The 27,007-nt window shown below is 50.0% G+C and overlaps 7 protein-coding genes across 7 annotated transcripts; 2 read left to right on the forward strand and 5 right to left on the reverse strand.

Annotated features, from left to right (window-relative positions):
• Positions 1-306: 306 nt before the first annotated feature.
• Positions 307-3,104, reverse strand: UREG_01345 (OPT family small oligopeptide transporter; the record flags this gene model as incomplete). Its single annotated transcript, XM_002541783.1, has 6 exons — positions 307-579; positions 636-1,517; positions 1,576-1,802; positions 1,857-2,092; positions 2,247-2,770; positions 2,835-3,104. The coding sequence occupies 6 exons, from the start codon at positions 3,102-3,104 to the stop codon at positions 307-309; spliced, it is 2,412 nt and encodes an 803-aa protein (XP_002541829.1).
• A 2,714-nt stretch (positions 3,105-5,818) lies between these two features.
• UREG_01346 (uncharacterized protein) lies at positions 5,819-11,686 on the reverse strand (the record flags this gene model as incomplete). The annotated part of the gene is made up of 2 exons (XM_002541784.1): positions 5,819-11,209; positions 11,267-11,686. 2 exons carry the CDS (start codon positions 11,684-11,686, stop codon positions 5,819-5,821), a joined length of 5,811 nt encoding a protein of 1,936 aa, XP_002541830.1.
• An 874-nt stretch (positions 11,687-12,560) lies between these two features.
• UREG_01347 (uncharacterized protein) lies at positions 12,561-16,680 on the forward strand (the record flags this gene model as incomplete). The annotated part of the gene is made up of 4 exons (XM_002541785.1): positions 12,561-12,611; positions 12,674-13,598; positions 13,655-13,885; positions 13,907-16,680. 4 exons carry the CDS (start codon positions 12,561-12,563, stop codon positions 16,678-16,680), a joined length of 3,981 nt encoding a protein of 1,326 aa, XP_002541831.1.
• A 692-nt stretch (positions 16,681-17,372) lies between these two features.
• On the reverse strand, positions 17,373-18,435 carry UREG_01348 (uncharacterized protein; the record flags this gene model as incomplete). Its single annotated transcript, XM_002541786.1, has 3 exons — positions 17,373-17,764; positions 17,814-18,155; positions 18,216-18,435. The coding sequence occupies 3 exons, from the start codon at positions 18,433-18,435 to the stop codon at positions 17,373-17,375; spliced, it is 954 nt and encodes a 317-aa protein (XP_002541832.1).
• An 854-nt stretch (positions 18,436-19,289) lies between these two features.
• UREG_01349 (uncharacterized protein) lies at positions 19,290-20,756 on the reverse strand (the record flags this gene model as incomplete). Its single annotated transcript, XM_002541787.1, has 3 exons — positions 19,290-19,370; positions 19,421-19,931; positions 20,002-20,756. 3 exons carry the CDS (start codon positions 20,754-20,756, stop codon positions 19,290-19,292), a joined length of 1,347 nt encoding a protein of 448 aa, XP_002541833.1.
• A 1,873-nt stretch (positions 20,757-22,629) lies between these two features.
• On the forward strand, positions 22,630-24,515 carry UREG_01350 (uncharacterized protein; the record flags this gene model as incomplete). The annotated part of the gene is made up of 3 exons (XM_002541788.1): positions 22,630-23,068; positions 23,122-23,419; positions 23,474-24,515. 3 exons carry the CDS (start codon positions 22,630-22,632, stop codon positions 24,513-24,515), a joined length of 1,779 nt encoding a protein of 592 aa, XP_002541834.1.
• A 230-nt stretch (positions 24,516-24,745) lies between these two features.
• On the reverse strand, positions 24,746-26,138 carry UREG_01351 (uncharacterized protein; the record flags this gene model as incomplete). Its single annotated transcript, XM_002541789.1, has 2 exons — positions 24,746-25,102; positions 25,185-26,138. The coding sequence occupies 2 exons, from the start codon at positions 26,136-26,138 to the stop codon at positions 24,746-24,748; spliced, it is 1,311 nt and encodes a 436-aa protein (XP_002541835.1).
• Positions 26,139-27,007: the final 869 nt, after the last annotated feature.

A 27,007-nucleotide genomic window follows, 5' to 3' on the forward strand; every position in this document is an offset into this window, starting at 1 on the left:
ATCCAGATATGCACCAACAGTGGAGTCTGTAGTCTTTTCATTAATAGAGTAATGCCAAGAGCTGCTTATGTAGTTAACAGACAGTCAACGCGAACTGAAGGGAAGAAAACATTCAGATACTTGTCGCGAGCCATTGTGCCTGAGGGTATATAACTGTGCGGGAGACTCTCAAACTAGGGGAGAGTATACAAAAGAGAACAACCCATTGAGAACGCCCATTTACTCATCGCTTTGGTCCCTTCCACAACACCATGGAATGCTAGAAGATAAAGAAAAGAAAAGAGCAAAAGCCGCTATCAGCAAAGACTACCAGGTCTTTGGCCCAAAGGTCTCGCCCGGCGCCAAGGGGTCGATTATCGCGGTCCCCTTCTGGTCCATCGTTTGCAAAGCAGTCGTATTTCCCCACCAGCTTGGGAAGCTGATGTTTGACAGCTGGAAAGCCGTGACGATGACGATTGTGCTGATTGCTAGGCCCGTGTCGAGTGCAGCGGAGGTTATGTAGTTATAGCGCATCCACCAGCCTGTGAACCGGTAACGGATATGCTTTTGGAATACAACACCCACGATGCCCCATGCGAGCTATTCATGGTCAAATCAGCCGGTGCACAAAGGAGTGCGGGACGTGAAGGACTTACATAGTTCAAGGTGGTGGCCGGTGGGAGCATGAGTGTACCACCAAATAAAATGGGCGTGTTGACGAACCGAGCTCTGGACCGGGGGAAAATCCGGGCAATGATATAAAAAACAATCGGAGCCAATGCGCCGGCCACCCAATAGTATTGAAGTCCAGCGTATATCGATTTACCGGAGAAGATGCGCCGTGGTCCGATCAACCCCCACAAGATTGAAGCTGCGAAGAACACCCTGCCGTTGGGACACGTAAACCGGTTGGGTTGATCACGTTCGCAGATGCCTTCGATGTTACCCATGCTCCACCTGATCACGCCGAGCTGGACAAAACAAGACCATAATGTGGCGAGCACCTGTGCCCAAAACAGTGACCGAGGGTTGATTTTGAGATAATGTCCAAGCTTCAGATCCTGGATGAAAGACAAGCCCTGGGCCATGCTGATATATCCATAAGTTTTGAAAAGCATCATCCCAAGAGGCCGGCCAGGAAGCATATATCCGACGATATACTCGGTGAAGACGTTTAGTCCGATCTGAATGTTAGTCGAGCCCTGAATGATGCCAATGGGAACCGTCAAGATGAATGCGATTAAAAGCGCTATAAGAAGGCCCCACCAGGGTAAATGTGTCGGCCAGGCCACGCAGGTCAGGAAACACAAAACGAGGCATCCGCTAAGAAGGACCAGATACCACCACACTGGGACCTTTGGATATTTTCGCATCATCCGGGTGTGAATATCGTCCAAGTCACCGCGGACATCCCTAGCCCTGATCCAAATTTGCTGGCCGTGGAATAAAACGGTGTGTACGATCAAGGCGGCAATCGCAGCGAAATTCAGACCGTATGTCATAGACATGGTGGTTGGGAGGAACACCGGTGAGTACGCCTTGGAAAGGCAAAATCAATACAAGACATTGGATAATTAGGATATAGGAACGGCCCACCTTGTACTTTTGCAAATCGAACGTTCTATCGGCGTCCAGAACTTTGGAAACATCATATGGATGGCCGGTATTATCGTATATGGTCGAGTCATGGATAGGTAAACTTCGTGCGTACCAGTGGTTGGTGTAGTGAAGGATAGGAGTCACAATGAGGTACGTGACGACGGTCCCAATCATGGTGTTTCCGATTGCGTGCCACGGTGGTATCAATGGACTTTGAACGTATCCTGCAGAGCATAAGCAAAAGCGCCTATTAACTTCTCGGGAAAGAGCCTCTTTACCTGCAATTTGGGTCCAGTCGAAAGTGATGGGGATGAGCGAGAGCCCGGTCCAACCTCCAAATAGTTGATTCACAAGGGGATTATTCGGTTTGATCCACGTAGCAAAGGCGAACACACTGAGGAACGGCGCAATAAACCCCGGAAACCAATACCATATAAAGGCGCCTGTAAATAGGTAGAGGAAATATCGATAACGTGGAATTCGCCAACCGTTCGTGGTAGCTGGATTTGGCGGGCTGTCATTGTGTAAAGTATAAAGGAACGACGAGCTAACAAGAGTCTGCGGCCAAATCATAGATCCTTAGATGGAATCAGCTCCCTCACATCAAAATACGAAGCGATCAACATAGCTACGGAGCAGAGAGCGAGATTCAAAAAGGCTAAGCGTACCTGGTTCGACAAGAATCCGATGAAGCAGCCCGGCAATACCGAATCCGACCATTTGGGTACTGATTGCAAGACATATTTCCCATAACACCCCTTGATTCAGAACCATGGTCAGCTAGCAATCTCAAAAACGCAAAGGAGTAGCAAGACCCCGTACCGAAATCAGTGTTGTAGAATTTCACTTGGGCTAGGATCGTATTGGCAAAGTACGCGTGTCCGTTTCCGATCGAGGCATTCGCCATGATTGCTATTAAAGCGTGTTCTTTGATGTTGAACCGTCCAGGGTTAAGTTCCATTTCGCGGCCAAAAACTTTGATCTTTTTATTTGGCATCACCTTTGCCCAAGCCAGGCCAAGTGGGTGCGCGATAAGCAATGCGACCATGGAGCTAACAACGATCGAAGGCGCACGAAGCGCGAATAACGAATTCAGCCCAGATCCGACGGTTGTGAGGAAGATACCGATCGTCCATGCACGAATGGTATCCACGGGCACGTCCTCGTCCTTATTCCGCACAGCGGCTCGAACCTGGAGCAAGTATCAGAAAAAGTTACTGGAGCTTCGTGCTCGTGTATGATTTTGGGATGCAGACCTCTGGATAAGGCGAATTCTCGGAGACCTTTTGGGCCATGCGTTTGTTTGTTGAACTCCCATCGTAACTGTTGGCTGCGCGGTGCACTTCGTCGAGATATTCATCATCAAGATTAGGGTCCCACCGATGGACACGATGGTATAAATGTAATTTGCGATTCGCCTCGAGATGAGAGTCTTCGGTTGCAGAGGAGGTCAACCCTATCTTTTCAATGCCCTTTGGACGCAGCGGAAGTGAAATTCTGTCTCTCACTTTCCTGAGAAATAACATGATGAGAAAGCAGGCATCGATTGCGACCGTGAGCTAAGACCGCTCAAGGGACAATTGCTTGTTATTGAGGCAGTGGATAACGAGCAGGATGGACTCCAACAAACGATGCCGCAGCGTGCAAACGGGGGAAAAGCTCGAAGAAGATTGAGATTGCAGTGAGATGCCCTGGAGGCCAAAAGACAACATGGAGAGAGCGCCAGGGTGCAGACAGGGGGCAGGCCGGTATTTGGGACGGCGAGCACAGGGACTTTTCCCCAGGAAACACAGATTTTAGATTCTTCACGGTTCAGAGGCGCATCCACATCGACTCTTGCCATGCGTTCGACGGCCGTCTAGACGCGGGACAGAATGCTTTGGTGAAAAGCATCGGCGAGTCCAGTCATCCTAGTGCAGTCTTCATCCACCTGGGCGGCATGCCGAGCTCCCTAGCGCCAACGCACGACAGGGGCTTTGGTTGTAGCGAAGAGAGTGGTCAGACCACATTGCCATGCGGTGCCCAAAGTGCTGAAACAGTCATGACACCATGCGACATCAGCGCCATCGTCAAAACGGAAGGCCGTCCAGCCGCCCTGCAGTGCCCTTGTGTATCTGTGGGGGCTGCAGTACTGCTGCTCACCAAAACAATTTCTCTCTCCGATATCGGGCTGCATTTAGATAGTGTGAGAGACAGCGTTGAAAAGAGCAGGCCAGAGAAAAGTGCGTAACTGTTCATCGATGGTAAGTTGCTGAGTATGATAGATCAGGGGCAAATGCAGAGATCCGACTCCCAACTGCTCCAAGCAATGTCAACTAGTGACTCTGTAGCGAGTAGTCAAACCGTCATAATTATTAGCTGACGAAGATGTTCATGCATAAAGCATTTGCAAAATTCCAGCCATATCAAGCGACCATTTCCTGTCTCATCCCAGGCCCTAAACAACGGCCAATTTGCTCGGATGTTGTGATCAACAGTCGAGTTGCCCAAACGGATGTCCAGGAGAGACGGTTCACTTGATGTTAGTTCGTTAACTAGTTAGTTATTCGTTAGTTAGTTGAGATCTCCAACGCTGGATCCTTGCATCTCAACTCATCGAGCATCGAGCATCGCGCAAGCCAACTCCGAGAGAGCCGGCCGGCCAAGTTGAGCGCGTGTGAATGTCGACAGCGTCTGCGCTTTCTGTTGTCAAACCAGCACAGGAAGACCGCACAGCATGAATTAATCAACTCCAGCCAGAGAGCGTTTCAGCCTTGCCGATATCGATCATTACCCCAGAGGCCAAGTCTCACATCCAGGGTATCCTTGATGCAAAGTGAGATCGAAACCGTCTCAGAAGCTTGAAGAAACCCCAGAGTCTCGACTTGGTTATCATTGCAAAGCGCTCATTTGCCACGTACGGTCCTGGGCACGATGCCCTGCGTTAACGAGAGAGCCACCGCACCAGGATTCGACGATTCGTCCCGCCATCGCTGCAATCCCAGTCGCCTTTTCCCCCGCTCTCTCTTCCTTTGGGCCCAAATGGAAATGACAGAATGACAGTGCGGGCAAGCGAGCTCGATGGATGGGAACCAGTGCTGCTGAAACCAGCCACTGCGGCCGTTGTTTTTGGTCCGACCCGTGGCGTTGGCTCGTTCAGTGGCGAGGCATCTTGATAGATCGAAGTTGGGAAGTTCATCCCTCTGGCTTTAACTGTGCTCTGGCCCCTAGTCACCCTCTTCATGCCCAGCGGAGGCTGCGCAAGCTAGAGCCTCTTTCGGGGCTGATTATTTCTCCTCGGAAAACATTGAAAGTCGGACCGGGACCTCTGTAAGCAATCGAGCGGACCGTTCTGTTGGTCAGCCATTGATGTGGTCGGGAGTACGATATATCTATCCCGTTCCCATTGAAATGGCCGTCAGCCCAAGAATTCGGCATTCGAAGCCATGCGACTGATTCGATAACTAACCCATTGTCAGTGGTTCCAGCCGCCCTAGGACACCCGCCTCGCGTCCTCAAAACACATGGCTGTGCATTGATATCTCGACTGGGTTGGCTGTTGGAAGAATCGAGAAGCACGGCCCAGGCCCAAGACGAATCAGAACTAGTGACGACAACCAATGCTGCAATTCTTCCTGCAGGATCTTCTGTAACTGGATATCGGAGCTACCAGTCTCGGATGAAGGGTCAATGCCCTGCCGTCAGGCAAAATGCTACACTTCGGTGGGCGCTGCCTTGCTATGCTGGGTTGCTGGAGAAAAGGGCATTGAAAACGAATGTACCTGGCTGCTGTGAACCACGCTCTAAACATGAGGCTTTGAGGAGATCCTCTTCATTCCTTGGTGACGATGGAGCTTTTCGCTGCTTGTGCGGCCAGTTGCTTCGGAGATTGAACACTGTCTTCAAATAATGCTGCATTATGCTCTCCAGATAGTGCATCATTCCTTTTTGAATGGAAGCATTCTGGGTTTGAAGGCGATTCACCAGAGCTGCGAGGCGGATATAGACATCTCTCCGTTCAAATACTCTACGCTCATCAGTCAAGCGTTGGTTGCCACAGGAGCTCTGGCATCTGATCTCAGAAGCAATCCCGTAAAGCCAGTAGGAACGAACATTCTATGAAAAAAATAACGGCTATCATCAGTAACTATAGCTTTGACGCCCAGATGCTTTTGCCAGAAACTTCTGCATATTTCTAGTGGGCACTTCTTAAAAGATCGAACGAATGAAAAGAAATCTTCAATGTCTATTAATTACAGGGTCAATCATCAAAGATGCGCGAATGCGGTTCCGCCAGCAACTGCGACATCAGTTTCGCAATGTCATCCAGCAACGAATTCGCAGATCCCAGCCACGACTCGAATGTCACGATCTCGATGCTCAGCTGGTTATCCTTCAAGAACGCTTGGATCTTCCACTCCCGCAGCGGCTCGGCATGGGGATAGACCGTCTCCATTCGGCTCGTCGCCGACAAGAATCCCAAGCTTTCCACATGTGCAACGTCCTGATGCACGACAGAATCAAACCAGTCCGCCGTGCTTGGCCAGTCTGTACAGTCTTTGACAATCTCCGGGAGGCCGATGCCCTCGAATCGCGTGCTGGCGATGTGCTGGTGCTGGACAAATTTCAGGAGCTCCAGCCCCGTCCAGCCGCGTTCGAATTTGACTCGGACGGGAATATATTGCCAGCATGGGCCCATCACGACATCACTATTTGGGAAATCAATGTTGCGGCCGCTGACTACTTCCCCAAACGTTACGTCTCGAAGAGACAAGCGTTTTGCTAGGCACAGCGCCCAAACGGCCGTTGGAATCGTGGCGACTGTGATATCTTTGGGGCGGGTTGAAATGTCAAATGTCCTATAAACGGCGGCATGAGCTTTGGATTCCAACGGTATATCAGGGCGCAAGACTGTTAATGAAGACCCCTTCAAAAGGTTTTTCCAGTATTGGATGCTCTGTGGGATATTTTCTTTGATAACGTGGCGCACATATGATGAGAACGGAAGCGCCCGCGGCACAGGCTTTCCTTCGTAAAGCGCAGACATTTGCTGAAGGAGTATAGGAAGACAAATCTCATCATACTGCGCGTGGGAGATCCGCAGAATCAAACAGCTTCGACCATCTTCGCACCTCACGAAAAGGAACTTTACAAAGGACGAGCCAAGTGGCATCTTGGTTTCGACGTCGAGATTGCACAGATTGTGTGAGAACGTCTCGATATTCCTTTCGATGTCATAGATCTCTATCTCGACGTCTATTTCTTCCAGGACAATACCATAGTACTGCCCGTTGAGCTCGCTAAAGACTGTCCGAAGGATTTCATTATGCGCTACCAATTCACGACAGCTCTGGAACAAACGCGTCTCATCGACCTGGCTATCGAAGTAAAACAACTCGTATCTCGCGGAATATCGGGGTAATTGCACCGTTCCTTTTATCGCAACGCTTTGAAGGGGACGGGCGGGTAGGACATCAATGATCTTCCACGACGGCCTGTGGAGACTTGGTCGAACTGTTTGGGAGAGGAATGCTTCTAAATCCGGCGTCTCAAGCAATGAAAATGGCCTGCAGATTTCGGCTGACGCCTTTGGTGATGGCTGAGATTCTTGAAGGTCAGCAGCCAAATCCCTTAGATATCTGTGTTTGAACACTTGCGCCACTGTCAACTTGAAGCCTTCCATTCTAGCTTCAGAAACCAACTTCATTGCGCCGATAGAGTCCCCGCCCAAGTCGAAGAAACTGTCTCCAATATCAATTTCGCTCTCACTCATATTGAGGATACGGCTCCAGAGCTGTAAGAGTTTTCGCTCCTTCGCCGTCATATCTCCAGGGCTGCTTGGCGCTCTCCGGACTTGCTGAGTCACCGAACTGAGATTGTTTTGCTCAAGGAATATTATGGCCCCTTTACTCTGATATTTTGCAAGTTGGTTGGTCTTATACAGCTGCCTGGGCGTGGTAGAAGTACCCGTGGCTGAAAGCCACTGGGGTACGCCGATTCTCTGTAGAGATGATTCGAAAGGCCCTTCAACTAATAGTTCTCCGGCCGCGCCAACTGGGACGAGATGGTCGGGGTTGAGTGGGTGCACAATCCATGTAGCAGAGGCATTTGCAAGACTTTGTCCCAGCGCCGTGGGCTTCCCAGATTCCAGACTCTTGGGGCCGATTCGACTCATATCTGAGAGCTGAGCAAAGTCCTTTTCAGCCAAACGCATGGCATCTCCAACTTTACTACTTGGCTCCGTACAGAATTTTTGGACTATCTGCCCGAATTGTTCCAGTACCCTGTTCATCTGAGGTACACTGACCGTTCTAGAATCGAAACTTGCCATGACCAACACGCCTCGCGGATCAAGTGAGCATACCAACATCAAGGAGTACGAGTTGAACTTTAAGGCTTCGCTAGCAGCTTCGAGGTCACCGGCTGGAACAAACCCATCCGCAGGGTTATCTTCGCGATCACTGACGTTCTCTTCTTCCGACGTTGGATGTATAACCAGACCAGTTCTCAATTCGCAAGCGTCACGGGCGTCTCGGGTCAGTTTCCGAATATGTTGGAGCCCAAGGTGCTCATGAGGGATGCGGGATATGCCCTGATTGTGGATTTCCTTTAAGAAATCGGATACAGGCAATATTTTATCAACATGAATGCGTATGGGCACTGTCGTGATCATGGGCCCTTCGATCTGGTCAATACCTTGAACGGACGCGTTCCGACCCGTCAGCGTCTCGCCAAAGACCACATCGTCAGTTGCAGTATATTCCGATGCCACAACAGCCCAGGCCCCTCGAATAGCTGTTGCAATGCTTGTGCTCGATGCCGACCTTTTAGTCAGAGGGATATAATGCTCCAGCAAAGATTCCGCTTGAGGCTGGTATCCGGGCTCAGGGAGAATTGGGAACTGTAAACTCGTTGCTCCCTGTAACTGTTCCCGCCAATAGTTTTCCGTTTCTGCGCGGTCCATATCCAGAAGATACTTGATGAAGGCTTTGAAAGGAGCCGGCCTTTGCGTTTTCAACCCATGATATGCTCGGTTGACACGCTCGACTACAAGTGGCATCGACCACCCATCATACAGCGCATGATGGATTGTTAAGACAACATGCGTTTTCCCTGTCTTTTGGTCATCGACCAGCGCAAAACGGGCAAGGGCTGTACCCAAACCCATCGGAGCCTCACGGTCTCGTTGAAGATACCGCTCCAAGCTGTGGCTCGAGTTCCAGGGGATGTCCTCTTTGATTAGAACCTGCATCAAACCGCGGCGCGGGACTTGCACGATGCGCGTCCGTAGGATTGGGCATTCGACAATCGATGTGTCAAAAGCAGCCTTGAGCTTGGTTGCTATATCAAGGCTGGGAAGCTCGACGACCCTTTGAGCCACATATGCCTCACTAACCTTTGCAGAGAGAGCCATAAGCCCTTCTTGCAACGGCGTGCAGGGGTAAATATCATCAACAAGAGATGTCTCAACGCCGCAGAGATTCGAGACTTCAACACGCGCATCCGGTCGTTTCCAACCGTCTGGCAAGAGGGAGAACGGAGGAATGTCTACGAGCGCATCCGTGTCTACTTGCTTTACAATAGTAGCCATGTCGGAGAGCGTTGGATGTCGAAAGATATCGGCCACTGTAATCGCTAGTTTCTCTGATCGAGCCGCCGCGACTAGTTTCATTGCCTTGAGAGAATCGCCGCCCGCGTCAAAAAAGTTGTCGTTGGCATTGATTTCTGTCGCTTCGCCTAGAATCCGTACCCAGAGAGCTTGTAGCCTAACCTCCATATCCGTCTGAGGTTTGCTCTTTTCAAGCTGTGTTATTTTGAGGCTTGCAAGCTCTTTCCGCGACATGGCAGACCCGATGGCGCGCAATTTCTTTCGGTCTGTCTTGCAAGAGACTAATAGCGGTATTTCCTTCAACGGAATAAACGTCGCGGGAACCATATATCGCGGAAGTACCACGGCGAGCTCACTCTCCATGCTGGCCAGCACGTGAAGTAGTTCGGGGGAGAATGCGGTAGTCTCTTCACTGGCCTCGTTCTTGTCTTGGGTTTGCTCTGCGATGAAGGCCACCAGTGTCGCGTTTTCCTTTTGGCCGCCTGGTGTGATAACTTCCACGGCAGACGTGGTGTTTGCAGGTAACCTGCACCGCAGATGATATTCGATTTCGCCCAGCTCAACTCGCTGGCCTCTCAGCTTCACCTGCTGGTCTGCACGCCCCACGAAGAATATCGACCCAGATCCATCGAGGTCATATTTGACCAAATCCCCAGTTTTGTACAGGCGTCCTAATCTCCCGTCTGTTCTATCACTTCCAGCAAGAAGCCAAGGCGGATTCTCTATGAATACGGAGGCTGTACCTGTGGGATTATTGAGATAGCCTTCTCCAACGATCGGCCCTTCGACTAGAAGCTCTCCCACGGCGCCGACGGGCATCAAGCGGTCGTGGTCGGCTGGATCCACGATCCAAGTTGCGCACCCAACTCCTTTGCCGATGGTGGTATACGCTCGATCCGTACCAACGTCATTATTTATGGTGCAGCCAACAGTGCACTCCGAAGGCCCGTATGCAATGATGACTTTTGTCCTTTGGCCAAACGCCGCAGCGTCTCTCGCAGATACTGCCTCTCCCCCGAGGCCTAGCACCTCTAGTGAATCCAAAATGTCGGTGTCTAACACGCGCGCAACTGACGGGGTCATGTGGGCCATGTTAACGTTCATGCTCCTTATCGCGCCGCAAAGGTCATTGACCCGTTGGTCCTCAGACGGAACACAGATGCAGCCACCATTTGCGAGCGTGCAAAGCATACAATCGATGCTGACATCAAATGCGTATGATGGGAAATCAAGAACTCGGGAGTGTGCCTGGTAGCCGACTGCCTTTGCACGGGGTATCGCGCCGCTGGTATAATTTGCGTGAGAGATGACCACGCCCTTGGGTTTACCGGTGCTTCCTGATGTGAAGATGATGTATAATGTCGAGGATCCTGGGACTTTCGGCAAGGAGATTGATGACAAAGGCCCTTCTGTCTGATTCTGGAAAGTATCTGGCCCCACAGGTATTATGCAGGCATCGGGAGCTACACTGCTTCCTAGTTTGGCTTGTGATTCAGAGGTTAAAAGCAATCTCGCATTTACCTCCGTTGCTATGGTTTGCAGCCGCGCCTCTGGTTGACTTGGGTCCGTAAGCACCAAAGCACCGCCAGCTTTCATCACTGCGAGGACAGCCACGACCGTCCACATACACTTTTCGAAACAAAGCATAATCGGTTCACCGATTTGTACATTGTTCTGGAGCAATTGAGAAGCCAGTTGAGTGGAAAATCTGTCGACCTCCCTGTAGGATAGTCCGCCATCCCAGGACACTACAGCAGGCCGCTCCGGATATAAGGACGCATTTTCCATGATAATGTCGTGGGCGCAATCATCGATAACGGGTGGTACTGTTCTGTTCCATTCCCAAATCCGTTCAAGCTCGCTTTTTGTCACGCGAATTGCCTGTGCAACTGTCTGGTTGGGGTCAGATACAATCGAGCTGAGTATCTCCACGTACGTCTTCACGGCGAGGTGGGCCATTGCGCATGATAATAGAGCGGGACGAAGGGCAACGTGTACAGAGAGCTCCTCCCCTATCAAGTGCACTCGGATGCGAAATGTTTCCTGTTTAATTAGCTTTGGTTGCCCTCACAAAAGGCCATGCCGCTCTACGGTACATACATTCAATGTTTCCCTCTCTGAGTCTTCTCTTGAGACTGCAGCGTGGGAGAAAAGGACAGAAAGGCCCTCCCGTTGCTCCAATTCTTCATCAAAAGCAAGGTGGTTGCCCCGAACAGCTCGTACTCTCTCGAGTGCTTGCGATATTTGGCCTGTCTCCTCTACTATGATATCTGTTATGAACCCTGAGATTGGCTGGGCAGGTGGACTGATGATTCTTCGTGGCTGATATTCGAACGAGAAGCTGCCGTCTTCGCCGGAACCATCGCCTCGATATGAAAGTAGTATCCAGCTAAGGAGCAAGTAATCTACCTGCTCCTCACCTGGTCTTTGGAGTAGAGGTAGCTGTTTAGCCACCAATCCGCTCTTCCCTCCATTTATACCGTTCTCAACCGGCGCACTCCCAGCGCTGGCACCGGTCATGCTGGCAGATAATTCAGAGGGCGTCGCGTTGGAGAGATACAGCAGACGACAGACGAGGACAATGGTGAAAGGTGAACTTCGAGAGCTACTCCGCCATCCGAGAAGCTCGGGCACTGCACAACAATAATTTTTTTACGGCGGGGAGCCCTGCTAACTACCCTGTCTGTTGCATGCCTGATGATCGGTCCCGACAAGGCTCACTCCCAATCGTGAACATAGAGCCACATCGCGCCCATGTTTGTCCCAAAAGTTTGCGGAATCCGGAATTCTCAATAAAATACGCGACCCAGCTGAGAACCGGTGAGTGGAGAAATTGTCCAGAGCGTCATTCACGAAACCAGAGCGTGGGTTCCAAGCCGGGCCCGTCTCTGCCGTGTCATGCTGTTGACATGGCCTGCGTGGGATTCCACATGGGAAAGGATCAGATAACTTTAATCGCTCACTGCGGGCAATCTCGGGGCAGCGATTTATCTTATCTGATGCCTCCCGACGGCTAAATCCGGCACAGCTTCAATTGACTTTTGGTGGCGTGTCTCGGCGATAATCTGATAAGATTGCTCGTTACGATACGGTTACGTCCCACGGTACGGCGTATTATGTACCGTAATACCAAACCACTGGTACCAAACATACCATACCATACCGACATCGAAATTCAATACCAAGCGGATCGCCGCCAAGCGCAGGCCTGAATGCGGAATCGAAGCAGTTCAAGGGTGAGGTCATTTGGGAAAAGGGATTTTTTCTACCCAAGTCTTCGTTTGGCGCGCGGGCTCCAGCATGAAAGGCTGATTTGGGTCTGGTACGAGCTGAGGACTCAGGATTCGAGTGACGGACGAGAGCCTTGTCGTCGAAACGCTGCGGTGTTCCTAGCATGGCGGCAACCGTTGGAGAACTTGGTGGCAGTGGCTCAAAAATGCCAAAGGTATGCAAATAATGCCGGTCTTAGTTTTGCTCCATACACGATTGTTGACGGACGTTGCATAGGATATTAAAAAGAGGCTCACCTCATACCTGAGACTTTTGGTATATGCGAATCCCTCTTTCTATGATTTTCTACTTCTGTTTTTGGGTGTTGTTGCTGCCCTTGGATCTGGTGTTTCGTTTCCGCTGCTGGGTATCCTGTTTGGCGAAGTCGTCGATGACCTCAACTCTGCCACTTGCAGTACGGATATCGCGGACCTGTCCGCTTTTCAATCGGGTGTTAATGCGCAAGTGCTGAAAGTTGTCTACGTTGGAGTGGGCTACTTTGTCCTCGCATATATTTCAATTGTTTGCTGGACCTTAACGGGCGAGAGACTTGCGCAAAGAATTCGCCAGAAATATTTCAAGGCTATATTGAGCCAGGACGTGGTGTTTTTCGATGACTTACCTGCCGGCGCCGTGTCCGCGCGCCTCAACGGAGACATTGCAACCATCCAGAATGGTACTTCCGAGAAAGTTGGGCTTGTTTTGAACAGCATCTCCTTCTTTGTGACCGGTTATATTGTTGCCTTCATAAAAGATGCGAAACTCGGAGGAGCACTGGTGTCGCTGCTACCGGCATTCATGTTGATGTCCTTTGTCGGCAGTCACTTCATTCAGAAGTACACATCCCGAATGGTTGAAAATGTGGCCTCCTCGACATCTGTCGCACTGGAAGCTTTATCCAACGTCATGGTCGTGCATGCCTTAACTGCGAATCCTCGCCTCGAATCAAAATTTGCAAAGTTTCTGGAAATGGCAAAGAACGCCGGTATCAAAAAAGCCATTTCTGCAGGTATCCAGGCGGGACTGCTTTATTTCATTGCGTATTCCGCGAATGCGCTTGCGTACTGGCTAGGCTCGAGGAGTATTGCCGATGCAGTTGCCTCTGGGGGCGAGGGTGCCACCGTGGGGTCGACATATACGGTAATATTTATCCTTGTAGATGGTATGGATTTCTTCATTAAAAGCAGCTACCTTTTGTCGCTAATTTTCATACTGTAGCATCCTTGATTCTCAGCACAATGGCGCCATTCTTCCAATACTTCGATTCGGCCAGTGTAGCTTTTCAACAACTAGAGCAGGATATCGATAGAGAACCAGAAATCAATGGCACAGCCAGTGGGACGGGCGAAATTCTCCAGAATACCACTGGACATATCGAATTGAAAAACATACAATTCACCTATGCATCACGACCGGACAAACAGGTTCTCCAGGATCTTTCGCTTGACTGTGCTGCTGGTACGCAAACAGCAATAGTGGGACTCTCAGGTAGTGGGAAATCGACAATTGCAAATCTTATTATGCGATTCTATGACCCAAACAACGGTTCCATACTTTTCGATGGACGGGACATCAAAAGTATTGACGTCAAGTCGCTAAGGGGATATATCAGCCTTGTGCAGCAGGAGCCTTGCTTATTAGAGCGCTCAATTCTTGAGAACATCGCACTGGGTTTGGTTAACTCGCCGACGCATTCTCATTTGAAGCCCACCCTGCAAAGTGGCAAACTCTCCGAAGTCGCTGCGGCTGTTCAGAGAGGGCAGGATCTGGATTCGGTCGCAGAGGCGAATGGGGCGGAAGTCGTCGAAATAGTTCGATTGGTTAAAGATGCGGCAAATCTTGCCGATGTGAGCACGTTTGTCTCACGGCTTCAAGATGGGTTTGGCACCCTTGTTGGGTCAAGCGGCAGCCTAATCAGCGGAGGTCAAAAGCAAAGGATATCCCTTGCCCGAGCGTTGGTAAAGGACCCTAAAGTCCTGATCCTGGACGAAGCAACAGCATCGTTGGACTCGGCAAGTGAGCGAAGAGTTCAGGCCGCCTTGGAAAGGGCCGCGATGGGGAGAACTCTGATAGTGATTGCCCATCGACTTTCAACCATAAGGAACGCCGATAAGATTGTGGTGATGAGGAACGGCGAAATTATTGAACAAGGCGCGCATTCTGAGTTGTTAGCCAGAGATGGCGCATATGCCGACTTGATCCGGCTGCAAAACCTAAACGCACGCGAGGAAGAAGATAACCGCTCTAGTCAGTCGCTGGCCACTGACGCAGCCATTGAAGATGTATCCGTGAAACTTTCCGACGAATATAGCTCGACAGTGGACGAGAAGCTCAACCAAATTGACGTGGAATCTGAAAAGAGCTCTGCTGGTCCAGTTCCCGATGATGAAGACGCTACTCTGGGAGCAAGACGACCGTTTGGGGCAACATTTGGCGTTCTATGTGGTTTCCTCCGGCCATATATCTTCCATCTGTTCCTGGCACTTGTGGCAGCGATTATAGTCGGCGGGACCTACTCCGCCGTCGCCGCCGTCTTTGGGAATACGATCGGGGAGTTGAGCCCATGCAACGGCGAAAGCAGGATTAGATGGGCCGGCAACTTCTACGGTCTGATGTTCTTTGTGCTGGCAATTGTAGAATTCTTTGCGAATTTTGCGAGCTGGTCGCTTTTCGGGTTCGTGGCCGAAAGGATTGTCTATAAAATCAGGGTCCTCTCGTTCCGGGCGCTTCTTGAGCAAGACCTCCAGTGGCATGAGTCGAATGGGAGGACTCCCTCGCTGCTGCTTACACTTATTACAAAGGATGGAAATGCTCTTTCTGGCCTCACGGGGTCGTTGATCGGGAATCTCGTCTCCGTTGTCGTCAACTTTGTCACTGCGGTTATCCTCACGCATATCATCGCGTGGAAGATTGCGCTGGTTTTTCTCGCTGTTGTTCCTCTGATGCTCGGTGCAGGCGCAATGCGAGTTATTCAATTCGCACGTTTTGAGCAGCATCACGCAGAGGCGTTTACAAAATCAATTGGCATTACAATTGAAGCCGTGAATTCCATCAAGACGGTATCTTCCTTTTCTCTCGAGCAAGAGATATTCAACACCTATATTCGGTCGCTACAGAAACCAATAAAAGCAATCACGAAGCACAGCGCCTATGCGAGTTTATGGCTGGCGATTTCCTACGGCTTAAGCAATTTCCTCTATGCGCTGGCTTACTGGTGGGGGTCAAAGCGGATTATAGCAGGAGATTATTCGCAAACACAGTTCTTCATTGTTCTCGTGGCCTTGCTAGTTAGTGCGCAGCTCTGGGGCCAAATGTTTACACTGGCGCCTGATGTTTCGCGCGCGTTTACAGCAATAAACAGGATATTCAACCTTCTCGATCTCGGCTCGGACCGGAAACTTTCCAACAACCGTCGACCGGGAACAGACGTTGAAGCTACACCAGAGACGACTGAGAAAGCTTTGGACTCTGGCAACAGCGGAATAAGTGTGGCTTTTAAGCAAGTGGAATTTGCCTATCCAGCCCGCCCAGATGTCAAAGTCCTCCAAGGGCTGGATTTAAGTATACAACCCGGGCAATTTGCGGCGCTGGTTGGCCCAAGTGGCGCTGGAAAGTCGACGATAATCTCCCTTGTCGAGCGAATGTACGCTCCCAGCTCTGGTGTCATTCAAGTTGACAATAGAGATATCTCCAAATACGAAGGAATCACGTTTAGAAACAATATCGCGCTCGTTTCTCAAGATAATGTCTTGTTTGACGGTAGTATCCGATTCAACCTCGCACTGGGAGCCAGGCCTGGACATGAACCGAGCGATGCGGAACTAGAAGAAGCGTGCAAAATTGCAAACATTCATGATACTATTATCAAACTACCAGAGGGATACGATACGTCCTGCGGTCCAAACGGCAGCCAGTTATCTGGTGGCCAGAAACAGCGCCTGGCTATTGCTCGTGCTCTGGTTCGAAAGCCACGTCTGTTGCTGCTAGATGAGTCGACGAGTGCTTTGGATGCAGAGTCCGAAAAGCTATTACAAGATGGGTTGGAGAAGGCGGCACGGGGAATTACCGTTATTGCAATTGCGCACCGGTTGAATACAATTCAAAAAGCCGATGTTATTTTCCTAATTGAGGATGGAAAATGTGTTGATCGGGGCACGCATCGTGAGCTGATGGAGAGGAGCGAGAGTTATAGGGTCAATGCATTGCATCAAGCGGTTGACGGAGCGGAGCTTTCGGCGAAATAGATTGGAAAACGGAGTTCTGGGGCGAAAATTTTATATGGAAATAATATTGGATATTTAATAAAATTCTTCATTTTACTTATAGCCATGAATGATAGCATTTGAAATTTTACCCGAACCTACAACTAACTACCTGGTTGACCAGAAGCCATTTATTGAGACCAACGAAACCCGTAAAATGCATGAAACAATCCAGAGCCCATTTCTTCCCGATCCACGACGCCCGCAGAAGAAGAAAATGGTATTTTTGGGGACGATTCTCGTCAATGAGCCTCCAGGGCTTCTCCTAGTTTCATATAGTTCCAGCAGACTAAAAACGCATGTGTTAGTACGGATTATTTCAGGGTGAAAAGGCTAACAGCCTACTTTTATAGCCCAAATCGTCATTGAAATAGAGATTCAACACATCTTCTCCAGAAAGCGTGCCGTTTGCCTCGCTCCAAGCTGCTGCTTGCTTCCCAATTGCAATACATATGACCGGTGGTGCTTCATCAAGCTCAAGGAATTTGGGTGTAGTATCGAAGAGATCGCTGCGCATGCGTTGGTGTATGTTATTAGCGGTATAATGTCCTTGGTACATTGCGCCGCCCGCCCTTTTAATTCCAGGCCATGAAGCAATATCGCCGGCAGCATAGTGACACTCAGCGTTGGGGACTTCGGCTGTGAAGTTCAATCTGTTTCTACCAATTAGCTTCTCATATCAAAGGCCAGGTTGAGACATCATACGCAGGTGTTATTCTGACGTATCCATCTTTGCTAATCGCACTGGGAGGCAAATAGGATGAAGTTGGCCGGTATCTTGAAACCGCATTAATGACATAGCTAGCTTTGATATTTCTGCCATCGTCCAGTTCCACAACGGTGCTTGGAGCACAGCCCCCCTTTAGCTCAGTCGGCAAAATGTTCACGACTCGAGAGCTCATTATTGTTTCGACGCCAGAGTCATGGAGAAGAGAGAGGACATTGTCGCGGTATTCATCTGGAAGGGGCTCAGACGAGAGGAGCTTCGATCGGGAATGGATAAGAACCACGTCCTTCTCGGGCTGCGCGAGCTTGAGTTCAGCTGCCATTTCGATGCCAACAGCGCCTAAGATGCGTGAGCTTCTGGATCACTAGGGAGCGAGAAATGTATTCACCTCCACCAATAACAACAATCTTATCGTGTGCATTTTCGAGGTATTTAATATGCTTTCTCGTTTCTTGAAGGTACTCTTCTCTGGTCAACGACTGTGGCGCACTGGGCCAATTCCGCGCGAGCCCTGATGCCGCTACGAAATAGTCATATTCCTCGTCAATTTGCCTGTTTGTCCCAGTTTCGAGAATCGTGGCAGTTTTGCCCTGGCAGTCGATAGAGGTAACTCGACCTTGTACGCATCTCACCTCAGGTGTTTGGAGGGCGGGTATATCCTGGAATCTAGTCCATGCTTTCGCGGCGTAGTCTCGAGACGCAAAGGCAAGGGGACTGCCAATGAGATGATCTAGTAGATGGTCAGTTAACCTGTTAAACGGGCATAAAGGGGAGACCATTAGCAACTCACAATATCCGTCTCTCTCATCGACCAAGGTAATCTGAACGGGAATCCTTTCGTTTGACGCTCTTAGATCTGGTGACGCAGCGAGCGAGAACCGCGTAGGCTTGCCATGGCATAGGTCTAGTAGATTAAGTGTCGTCGAGAGGCCAGCATACGAACCGCCGACAACGAGGACCTTGTACGGTTTCCTCCCGGGAAGAATTGAGGACAGGCCGTTGCCGTGCATAATTGTCAAAAAGTAACGTCTGGAGGATTGAACGATGAGACGGGCTAGTGCTACGAGTCTCTCCCAGAAATAAGAAATATGTGGCATTGGTCACGCGGTGCCCACGGTAGTCTCTCGACTCTCGTCGTGCTGCTGATGGGATAATCCGAAACAGTGATCCTCGTTTACGAGTTCGGTGGCCGATTCCAGTCAGCCTTGAGGAGAAACGAGAAACAACGGCCGTCGTCATTGTTGTCAAATTACCACCCCAGCTCCACTTGGAGCTCTCTAGCCCCTTTGGGCCCTGGGGAGCTGGGCACAGTCGACTAGAAAAATTTTCACCTCCCCGTGTGCTGCTTGGCGATAACGAACATGCGATGTTCGACTATCAGATGAAAACAGCCCCGCAGTTGGCTGATTTAAGGTTATCTGATCCGCTCTGACAGTACGAAACACAAACCCCGAGGCAGACGTATGGTACTGTCATGTTATTGTACGCACACTGTAAGATCCTGTTGTCTTATCAGATCATCGCTGAGCGGGATGCGACATCCACGTTTTCGAGTCCACGGATTGAGAAAAGCGCCAGGAGCTCGGAGAATAGGATTATTAGATTCTGGTAGAAGAAACGACTCCGCGGTAGCATCCCGTTAAGCCGAGAAATCGCAAAATCTACTGTAGAGACCACTGATTCTACATCACATGCAATGCTCATGGAAAAACAGCCGTCTAAAAAGCGACAAACAGCAAAACCAGAAGTCTTTTGACCCAACCGTCTGGCAAAGAAGGAGAATACACGCTTTTCCTGCCCCGTTTTCGCCCATAAAATACAGTATTTCGCTTGCAATCACAGTTTTGCAAATTGCTCTGAACGCCTACGGTTTGCAAGGATGGAATCGAGGAGCTCGGAGCCGCGAACTGCCAATATAGATAGAAGGCTGTCGCTTAGCTAGTAACTAGTCGTTAGCAATGAAGCATGTAATGTTTGCGGAAGTTGGCGACTTACTCCATGGGTAGTTTCGCAACACCCTTGAAGCCAGATTCCAGCGTCCCGTTTCACTTTACCGGGAAGGAAGCGTAGTTGGTAGTTCCGATCCACGCAGAACTGTTCTCCCGCAGGCCCAGTTTCTAGAACCGAGTTCAACGGCTTCAGGATGGAATTAAACGGGTTGCGTCTGTATCCGGTTGCAAGGACCACCAAGTCATACTTTTCGCTGGAAATCTCATTCTCTCCTGTTTCGGTGTTTCTAAACTGGAGCTCAACTTGGTTTTTTCCGTTGGATATAACCTTCTTAGCGCCACACAGCTCCCTGTTCGTCACCAAGCGGAGTGGCCATGTAGACGGATCCGGGTTCAGCAGCTTCTGGCGGTACAACTTTTCGTAGAGAGATTCCAGTAGTGGTAACCGAACGACACTGTAATTTGTTGCCTTGTTTTCTTTGAGCTGCTGCTGGCGTCGGGACGAAGAGAGTGAATAGAAACTATCGACGCTCTCAGGGTCAAATATCTCATTAACACTAGAAGTGGCGGATTATCGATTAGATCAAGAATTGGTATGACTATAGAAGGCGTATCTGATGTACTCACAAGGGACTATCGTCACTGGGCCGTAAAGATGTGCCTCTGGTGACCAGCTTGATCTTGGATGCTGGGTATCTCGACGCGAGGTCTTCGCATATTTCGGCCGCGCTTTGACCTCCTCCAATAACCGCAACGCGATATTCAGCGGCCTGTTCCTTGAGCAGGTGGGGGACAGTGTTAAGGTAGGCAGACGAATGGACGACAGTGTTGTAGAGACAATCCTTTAACAGACATTGAGGAATTGCTGGTTCGCCGCCGGTAGCGACCACGACGTTCTTAGCATATAGCTCTCTCACCTCGCCAGTTTGTCTGTCGCCGACCACCACCTTGAATAACTCGATAGGCCAGCCGGGCCGTGATTCAACCGGCGTTACGCTCATAACCTCCTGGTCGTATCTCACCCAATCATCGAAATGCGAAGCGCACCATTTCATATAATCGTTGAATTCCTCGCGGAAGGGAGTATGCGTCGAGAGATTTGTGAAGTGAACTAGTCTTCCCTTTGTGTGCAGATAGTTCAGGAACGTAAAGTGGGATCGTGGGTTCCTCAACGTTGCCATATCTTTCAAGAAGGAAATCTGCATCTTGGTCCCCGGGATCAACATGCCCGTATGCCACCCGAATTCAGATTGCCGTTCCAAGAAAAGGGCACGCGATTGTACACCCCGATCGCGCATAGCAATGGCGATTGACAGGGCCGAAGCACCAAAGCCCACGGAGACTATGTCAAATGGTTCATCGTTTGCGGAGCCGGTAGACATGTTGCTGCCGCCGTGGGAAAGGGCTTGAGGGTGGTGAACAGGATTGCCTGTTTTGAGGGTAGGCTCCATGGACAACTGATTCTAGTGAGATGAATGAAAGTGACCAAGCAAGGTACAAACTGTGAAGAGCAAGCAAGCCACAAACAAATTGGCCAATTCGATTATCCAGAGTTGGAGGGTTGCTCACAGCAAATGCGCGGCACAATTCTGGTTAAATTCCCAAGCTGCCAGGGAAGCGTCCAGGAACATGGAATGAGCCCACTCCGTCAATCACGGCATTTGAGGGTTTGCCTAGAACAAGGGTTCCTAAAATTTCCCTCGCCCGCTGTATGATGATTTGGCACAGCGGTAGGATCCAGAGTCTCGTCTCGGAAGTTCTGACGCGGTGAAATCGGTTTGACCAAGTCTCTAAGGTTTGGTCGATGATTGAACCCGCCAAAAAAGCCCGCATTGTTTTATTCTGGTATGGTATTGCTCCAGGGGCCCAGTCTGTGTGAAGCCCTTGGTGCGGAGCTTGTCCGATGGTGTCATGCCACAAGGTTGAAGAGATGCGCCGATCAGATCGCAAGCATCACTCAACCTAGGTGATGTTTGGGGGCGCCTAATGGGACCAGTGAATTTGGCAGAGCCCACAGCTCCAGTCAATGTCTGTCGGTTGCTCACCGGTTTCCTCTTCATCACCCGCACTGGTGAAAGAGTCCCAGATTCCCCAGAGCATCTCCAGGTTTGTCGTCAAAAGTAGCCTTGGATATCTAAATGACAAGACGCGATACAGTATTATACCTTACGTCGAATGGGGAATGGAACGATACATACATAGTTAGTTACCGTATTGAGAGTAATGCCGAAACATACCATACGGCGGATCAGATAACTTAAACCGGAAGCTCGCGTCCATCAGCTGATCCGGATCAGATAACCTGTTCTTTTTTATTTTTGCAATCTGATAAACGGATAGTCTTGAAAGAGCTTAACCGAGTAGTCAAAGCTGGATGTAGGGTTTCATCCACCTATTTACATCATAGATTCATAGATAACCACCACTGCATGACTTTTAGCTGTAGCTTGATATGTGCCATCTTCCACCATGAGCATGCGCGAGAGTATTATTCCAGTAGGTGTAAGTGCGAAGTTGTCTCTTACTCGCATACGCTCATATTAGGCATGGGCTCAATTTTCCACAATTATTCTTCATTTTCAAGTTTACAATCCAATATCAGCCAGCCATAGTACCACTCACTATCCTCTTATGCATTTTTTTGATTAAAACCATTTTTTGAAAATCACTTTATTGACAAGCCACCCAGGCCGACGGTCCGTTGTCTGATGGAGCTCGCGAAGAGCGATGCCACCGGTATTGGCAGGCAACGCAAACCGGCAAAGCATAATAAAATACCCAAGACCCAAAAACACCTGAGACAGTCCCACCCTGGGTAAGAAAGTAACGTGAAAAGCCCCTGGTCATATACCAGTGTTACAAAACGACAAAAATCTCACCGAACACACGGAAAAGGTTCCTTTGACGGGAGAAAACCTTCTCAGCAGACAAAAGATGGTGCCGAATATTTCCCGCGCGCGCAAAGGTAATCCAAGGCCTGGCATGACAATCTGCAAGGGACCAAATTAGTGAGACGTCAAATAATTAACCGGGACGAGAAAAGTAGAAAATTTTAAGTCCGGAGTTGCCTTGGTAAGATTGTAGCCGATGATGTTGCGCGGGGATGCCCTGAATTATGGACCCAGGGGGTCGTCATTGGGATAGCCAAAATAAAATATTATTAGCAACCGCTCCATGAAGCAAAGAGCACAAAATACCCAGAAACCTATCCCGAGACAAGTCGTGTAAAATAGCAAAAACCGGACGCATATCAAAATGGCAGCGGCCATAACGGCGTACCATACACCATTGGTGCGATTGCAGCAAACATTGGACCATATACAAGCGCCGTCAAGCCAAAAGGATGGGCATAACCTGTCTATTGTGCATGGCCCAACTGAGCCTCTCCTCTGGGAGATGACACTTGGCGAGCTTCTTTCATTTCAATGCCTGCGATATCAGGATTCGGAATGCCTCGTCTGCCCTTGGACTGGTGCAAGATGGACATACGGCCATTTAGAATATGAAAGCAATCAGCTTGCCCGGGGGCTCTTTGGAAAGGGCATCAAGCATGGAGATCGAATCGGAGTGATGGCAGGCAACTGCGAGCAATACGTCGCTTTATTTTTTGCGGCAGCACGGGTGGGAGCGATTTTGGTTGTTATCAACAACACATATACTCACCCAGAGTTAATGTATGCTCTCAAACATGTTGGTACGTATATAAATATTGCCGCTTTGATTGGACGCAGGGCTAATAGGCGAAAGGGTGCAAGTTACTCTTTATCGTACCAAAGATCGGAAGACATAGCCTTCTCAGTGCGTTGCGTAGCCTGGAAGCGCCGATGGGGGTGTCGCGAGACCTGCCTCAGCTTACACAAACGATAATTCTCAGAGGCCGTTATCAGGATTTCGAAACCTATGGGGACGTGATCCACGCCGGCCTCGCTATCCCAATGAATGCGGTCCAACGCCGCCAGGAGGAACTTTCACCTTTCGATGTTTGCAATCTGCAGTTCACAAGTGGCTCAACAGGAAGTCCCAAAGCTGCTATGCTGTCTCACTAGTAAGCATACATTGGCTCGCTTGAAGGTCGGAGTGAGGTCTGATATGAGCATAGTAATTTGATCAATAACTCAAGATTTATCGGGGATCGTATGGATTTCAACCGGTCGGACGTCTTGTGTTGCCCGCCGCCTTTATTCCATTGCTTCGGGCTAGTGCTCGGGCTCCTCGCTTGTATAACCCACGGAGCCAAGATTGTCTACCCAGGGGAAACATTCGAGCCGGAAGCTGTCCTAAGAGCGATTTCAGACGAGAGATGCACTGCACTGCACGGGGTTCCCACAATGTTCGAATCAATTTTATCACAGCCACGGCCGGCGGATTTCGATTGCACATTCCTGAGAACGGGAATAATCGCCGGGGCACCGGTACCTCGACCACTAATGCGAAGGCTTCTGAAGGATCTTAACATGACGGAATTCACTAGTAGCTATGGTCTGACTGAGGCATCACCGACGTGTTTTAATGCACTCACAAGCGATTCGATTGATCGTCGCTTAGCATCAGTAGGGAAGGTGATGCCACACGCCAGCGCAAAGATTATAAACCCACAAACGGGGAAGACAGTCAGAGTGGGCGAGCGAGGAGAGCTTTGCATGGCCGGTTACCAGGTATTCAATGGTTACTGGAACAATCCTAGCAAAACGGCGGAGACCTTGATCCATGACGAGAGCGGAAAGGTCTGGCTGCGGACTGGAGACGAAGCTGTATTTGACAAGGACGGCTACTGCACTATCACTGGACGTTTCAAAGACATTATTATTCGAGGCGGTGAAAATATATACCCCCTTGAGATAGAGGAGCGGCTAGCGGCTCACCCAGCGATATCCAAGGCGGCGGTCGTGGGAATCCCCGATAGCCATTACGGCGAGGTAGTTGGAGCATTCATATCCGTCGAAGAGGGCCATCCTTGCCCAGCTGCCGAGGAGCTGAGGAACTGGACGAGGCAGACCCTGGGACGGCACAAGGCACCTAGATTCATATTTGCATTCGGAACAGATCCACGTCTGCCTCCAACGATGCCCTTGACGGGGAGTGGGAAGATTCAAAAGCAGGTCCTCAGAGACCTGGGAAGGAAGCTGCTGGAAGAAGTCTAGGCTTGTACGATATCAAAGACAAGCACCATGTAACGACCTTTGTATGTCAACAGAGATGATGGAGTTTGGAGGTCAAGGAGGAGACGACGTTTGTGATTAGTCAGCGATTTTCTATTGCATTGCTTTTTAGCCAAAAGATAGAGACCTCATGGAATATCACTGAGCGTGTCAGGGCATTGTGAATCTATTTACTTCTTCCCAGTACTACTATAAGCAATGTATAAAACTTATTACAGCTTAGGTCTGGCAGACTTCGCGGTCCCGTTGCTCGTCACGCTTCCGAAATTCACCACCTCGAAGAACCGCACACGCTCGCACCTCACCATCGCAGACCTCTTATGCGGCAGATCTCCCCACTTATAAACGTGGAATCCATTGGCGGCGTCATACGCCAACACTGGCTCGTTCGTGGCTTTGGGCTCACCAACGACACACGTGGTTCGAGGTTCATCAAGGAAGAGATAATGGATCAGACTCGTCCACCAAGCGGTCGCTCGATGCGGCCCTCGAAACCGGGCATCTCCCACTAATGAATGGCGCCCGCGATCCCAGTCTAGGGCAGGATAATATGTGCCCATGTGATCTTCCTATACATTGTATGCTGCGTTAGTGGCATCTGGACGACGAGGGCCTTTTTCTGTCCAGAACGGGACGGTTGAAAGCACTTACTTTAGCCCAGTATATTTCAAAGTACGCAAAATAATTGTCGTCGAACTTGGCCATTACCGCCATCTGGTGGGGATCTACGTCGATTTTGCGCAAGTATTCGCGGTGCTCCTCCAATGTCCCGGTTTCGTTCCAGTTGACTGCAACCCTCGGATCGTTTTGCCATTTGTGGAAGAGATTGAGGTGAGTCTCATTCTGATAGTCTAAGTGTACCATGGAGAAGAACTCGTCCAAGTGCGGGATATAGCGGCTGTAGATCGTTGCTCCGCGAGCAGGCTTTGCGGGTCGAATTGGGTGCTGAGCGTGTATCGGACGGCTAGAAAAGTCGGTGGTGATGGTGTACTGCAGCGGGAAAGGTGGATAATCAGAAGCCGGGCGCCTGGAGTTAGGTCCTTCTTGGGGTTGTGCAATCCAAATGGGGCGTGTTCCAAACGGTGATCCGGCTCCTTGCCAGAAAGCGGCTCTCGAGATGACCATATCCTCAATTTCCTGCGATTCCGCCTTGTTTGGGAACGGCCTACCCAGGCCCGTAGCCGCGATCTCTTCGCACAGCTGATCTTTTTGCGGACCAGACAGACATAATCGGAAATATTCTTCAGCCGGCCATGCTGATAGAATGGCATATACTATTATCCAAACCTGGCCCACGGTGGGAGCAGCGTCCCCATCCCACGTCACAAAGGAAACCAAGTATCTGCATGCTCGGCCCCAGGCAGTGTTGTCCGACGCGGATGGTATTTGCGATTGAGGACTGGAAATCAATTCGCTGAAAACGAGAGCATCGTTATGAAGTGGCTCAGGAGGTTCGGATGCGCCGCTATCTTGAACTTCAGACAACCGAAGTTGAATGATGCGCCTGTTCGAATCGGATGGGCTTTGCCAAAGTTCATATTTCGTTTTGTATGGCTCTGGTAGTTTGACGAGCGGAAGCTCGGAGGCTCTCGAAGCGGATGCCATATGTGAAAGGAATGATAAACGTGTGCTGCCAAAGAAGCGAACAGAGAACGTTGTATGTGCTCAATTCTTGAAAATTGCACTCTCTTGTATCTCCCGCTCTTTCACGCGCAATGGTTTAGACCGAGGAAAGCAAAAGCGCCCATTCCGAGCCCACGTTTTCGACGTGGAGTTCAGCGCATTCTCTGACCAGAATGGCCTAGGCACTTTCATTTCGAACCCGGGTATATTGCTGGGCTGCTGGGTTGAACCACCGCATCCCTGAACTTTCAAGCCTGGTCAAAAGGGCCCTCGGAGTGCACCAAACAGCCCGTTATTTACCGAGTACAATACACATTACGTGTGCTGTATGTATTCCTGTAATCTATTCTTGAATACCGTACGGTAATGACTGATGCTGGTACGCTAGTGTAACACCGGGTACTGCTGCCAAGTGCTGGAAAGCTCCGCAACAATACAGATGTCCCTCTCCATTCTTTTTCTGAGCCAGGATGAAGGGTAAAGAGAGCATTCGGAGCAATCTTCAACAGCTGATGGAGAACTCGATGACACTTTTCAAAAACTTCCCCCAAACCTTGCTGAGACACGAGAGCTTGGTGGTCTGGCAATCAGATAAGATCAATCAGATTAGATGGATGCGCCATTTTGAGTTTGGTCTCGCTCGGCTAAAATAACCTCATTCCGGCTTCTGCCAGCCAAGGACTGTTTGCGTCTTGCTTTTCGGTAGCACTGGTCGAATGAGACCATCGGTCGCTTGTGGAGTGTTATCGGAAATGCATGGTTTGTCGTCCGGGAAATTTGGGCGGCTTTCCGCCGGGCCTCTCTGACTCCATACAAGCTGCGAATACGGCCTTGAAAGGATCTCGAAGTGA

Source organism: Uncinocarpus reesii, genomic scaffold (assembly GCF_000003515.1).
Source record: "Uncinocarpus reesii 1704 scaffold_1 genomic scaffold, whole genome shotgun sequence".
NCBI classification, from domain to species: Eukaryota; Fungi; Ascomycota; class Eurotiomycetes; order Onygenales; family Onygenaceae; genus Uncinocarpus; species Uncinocarpus reesii.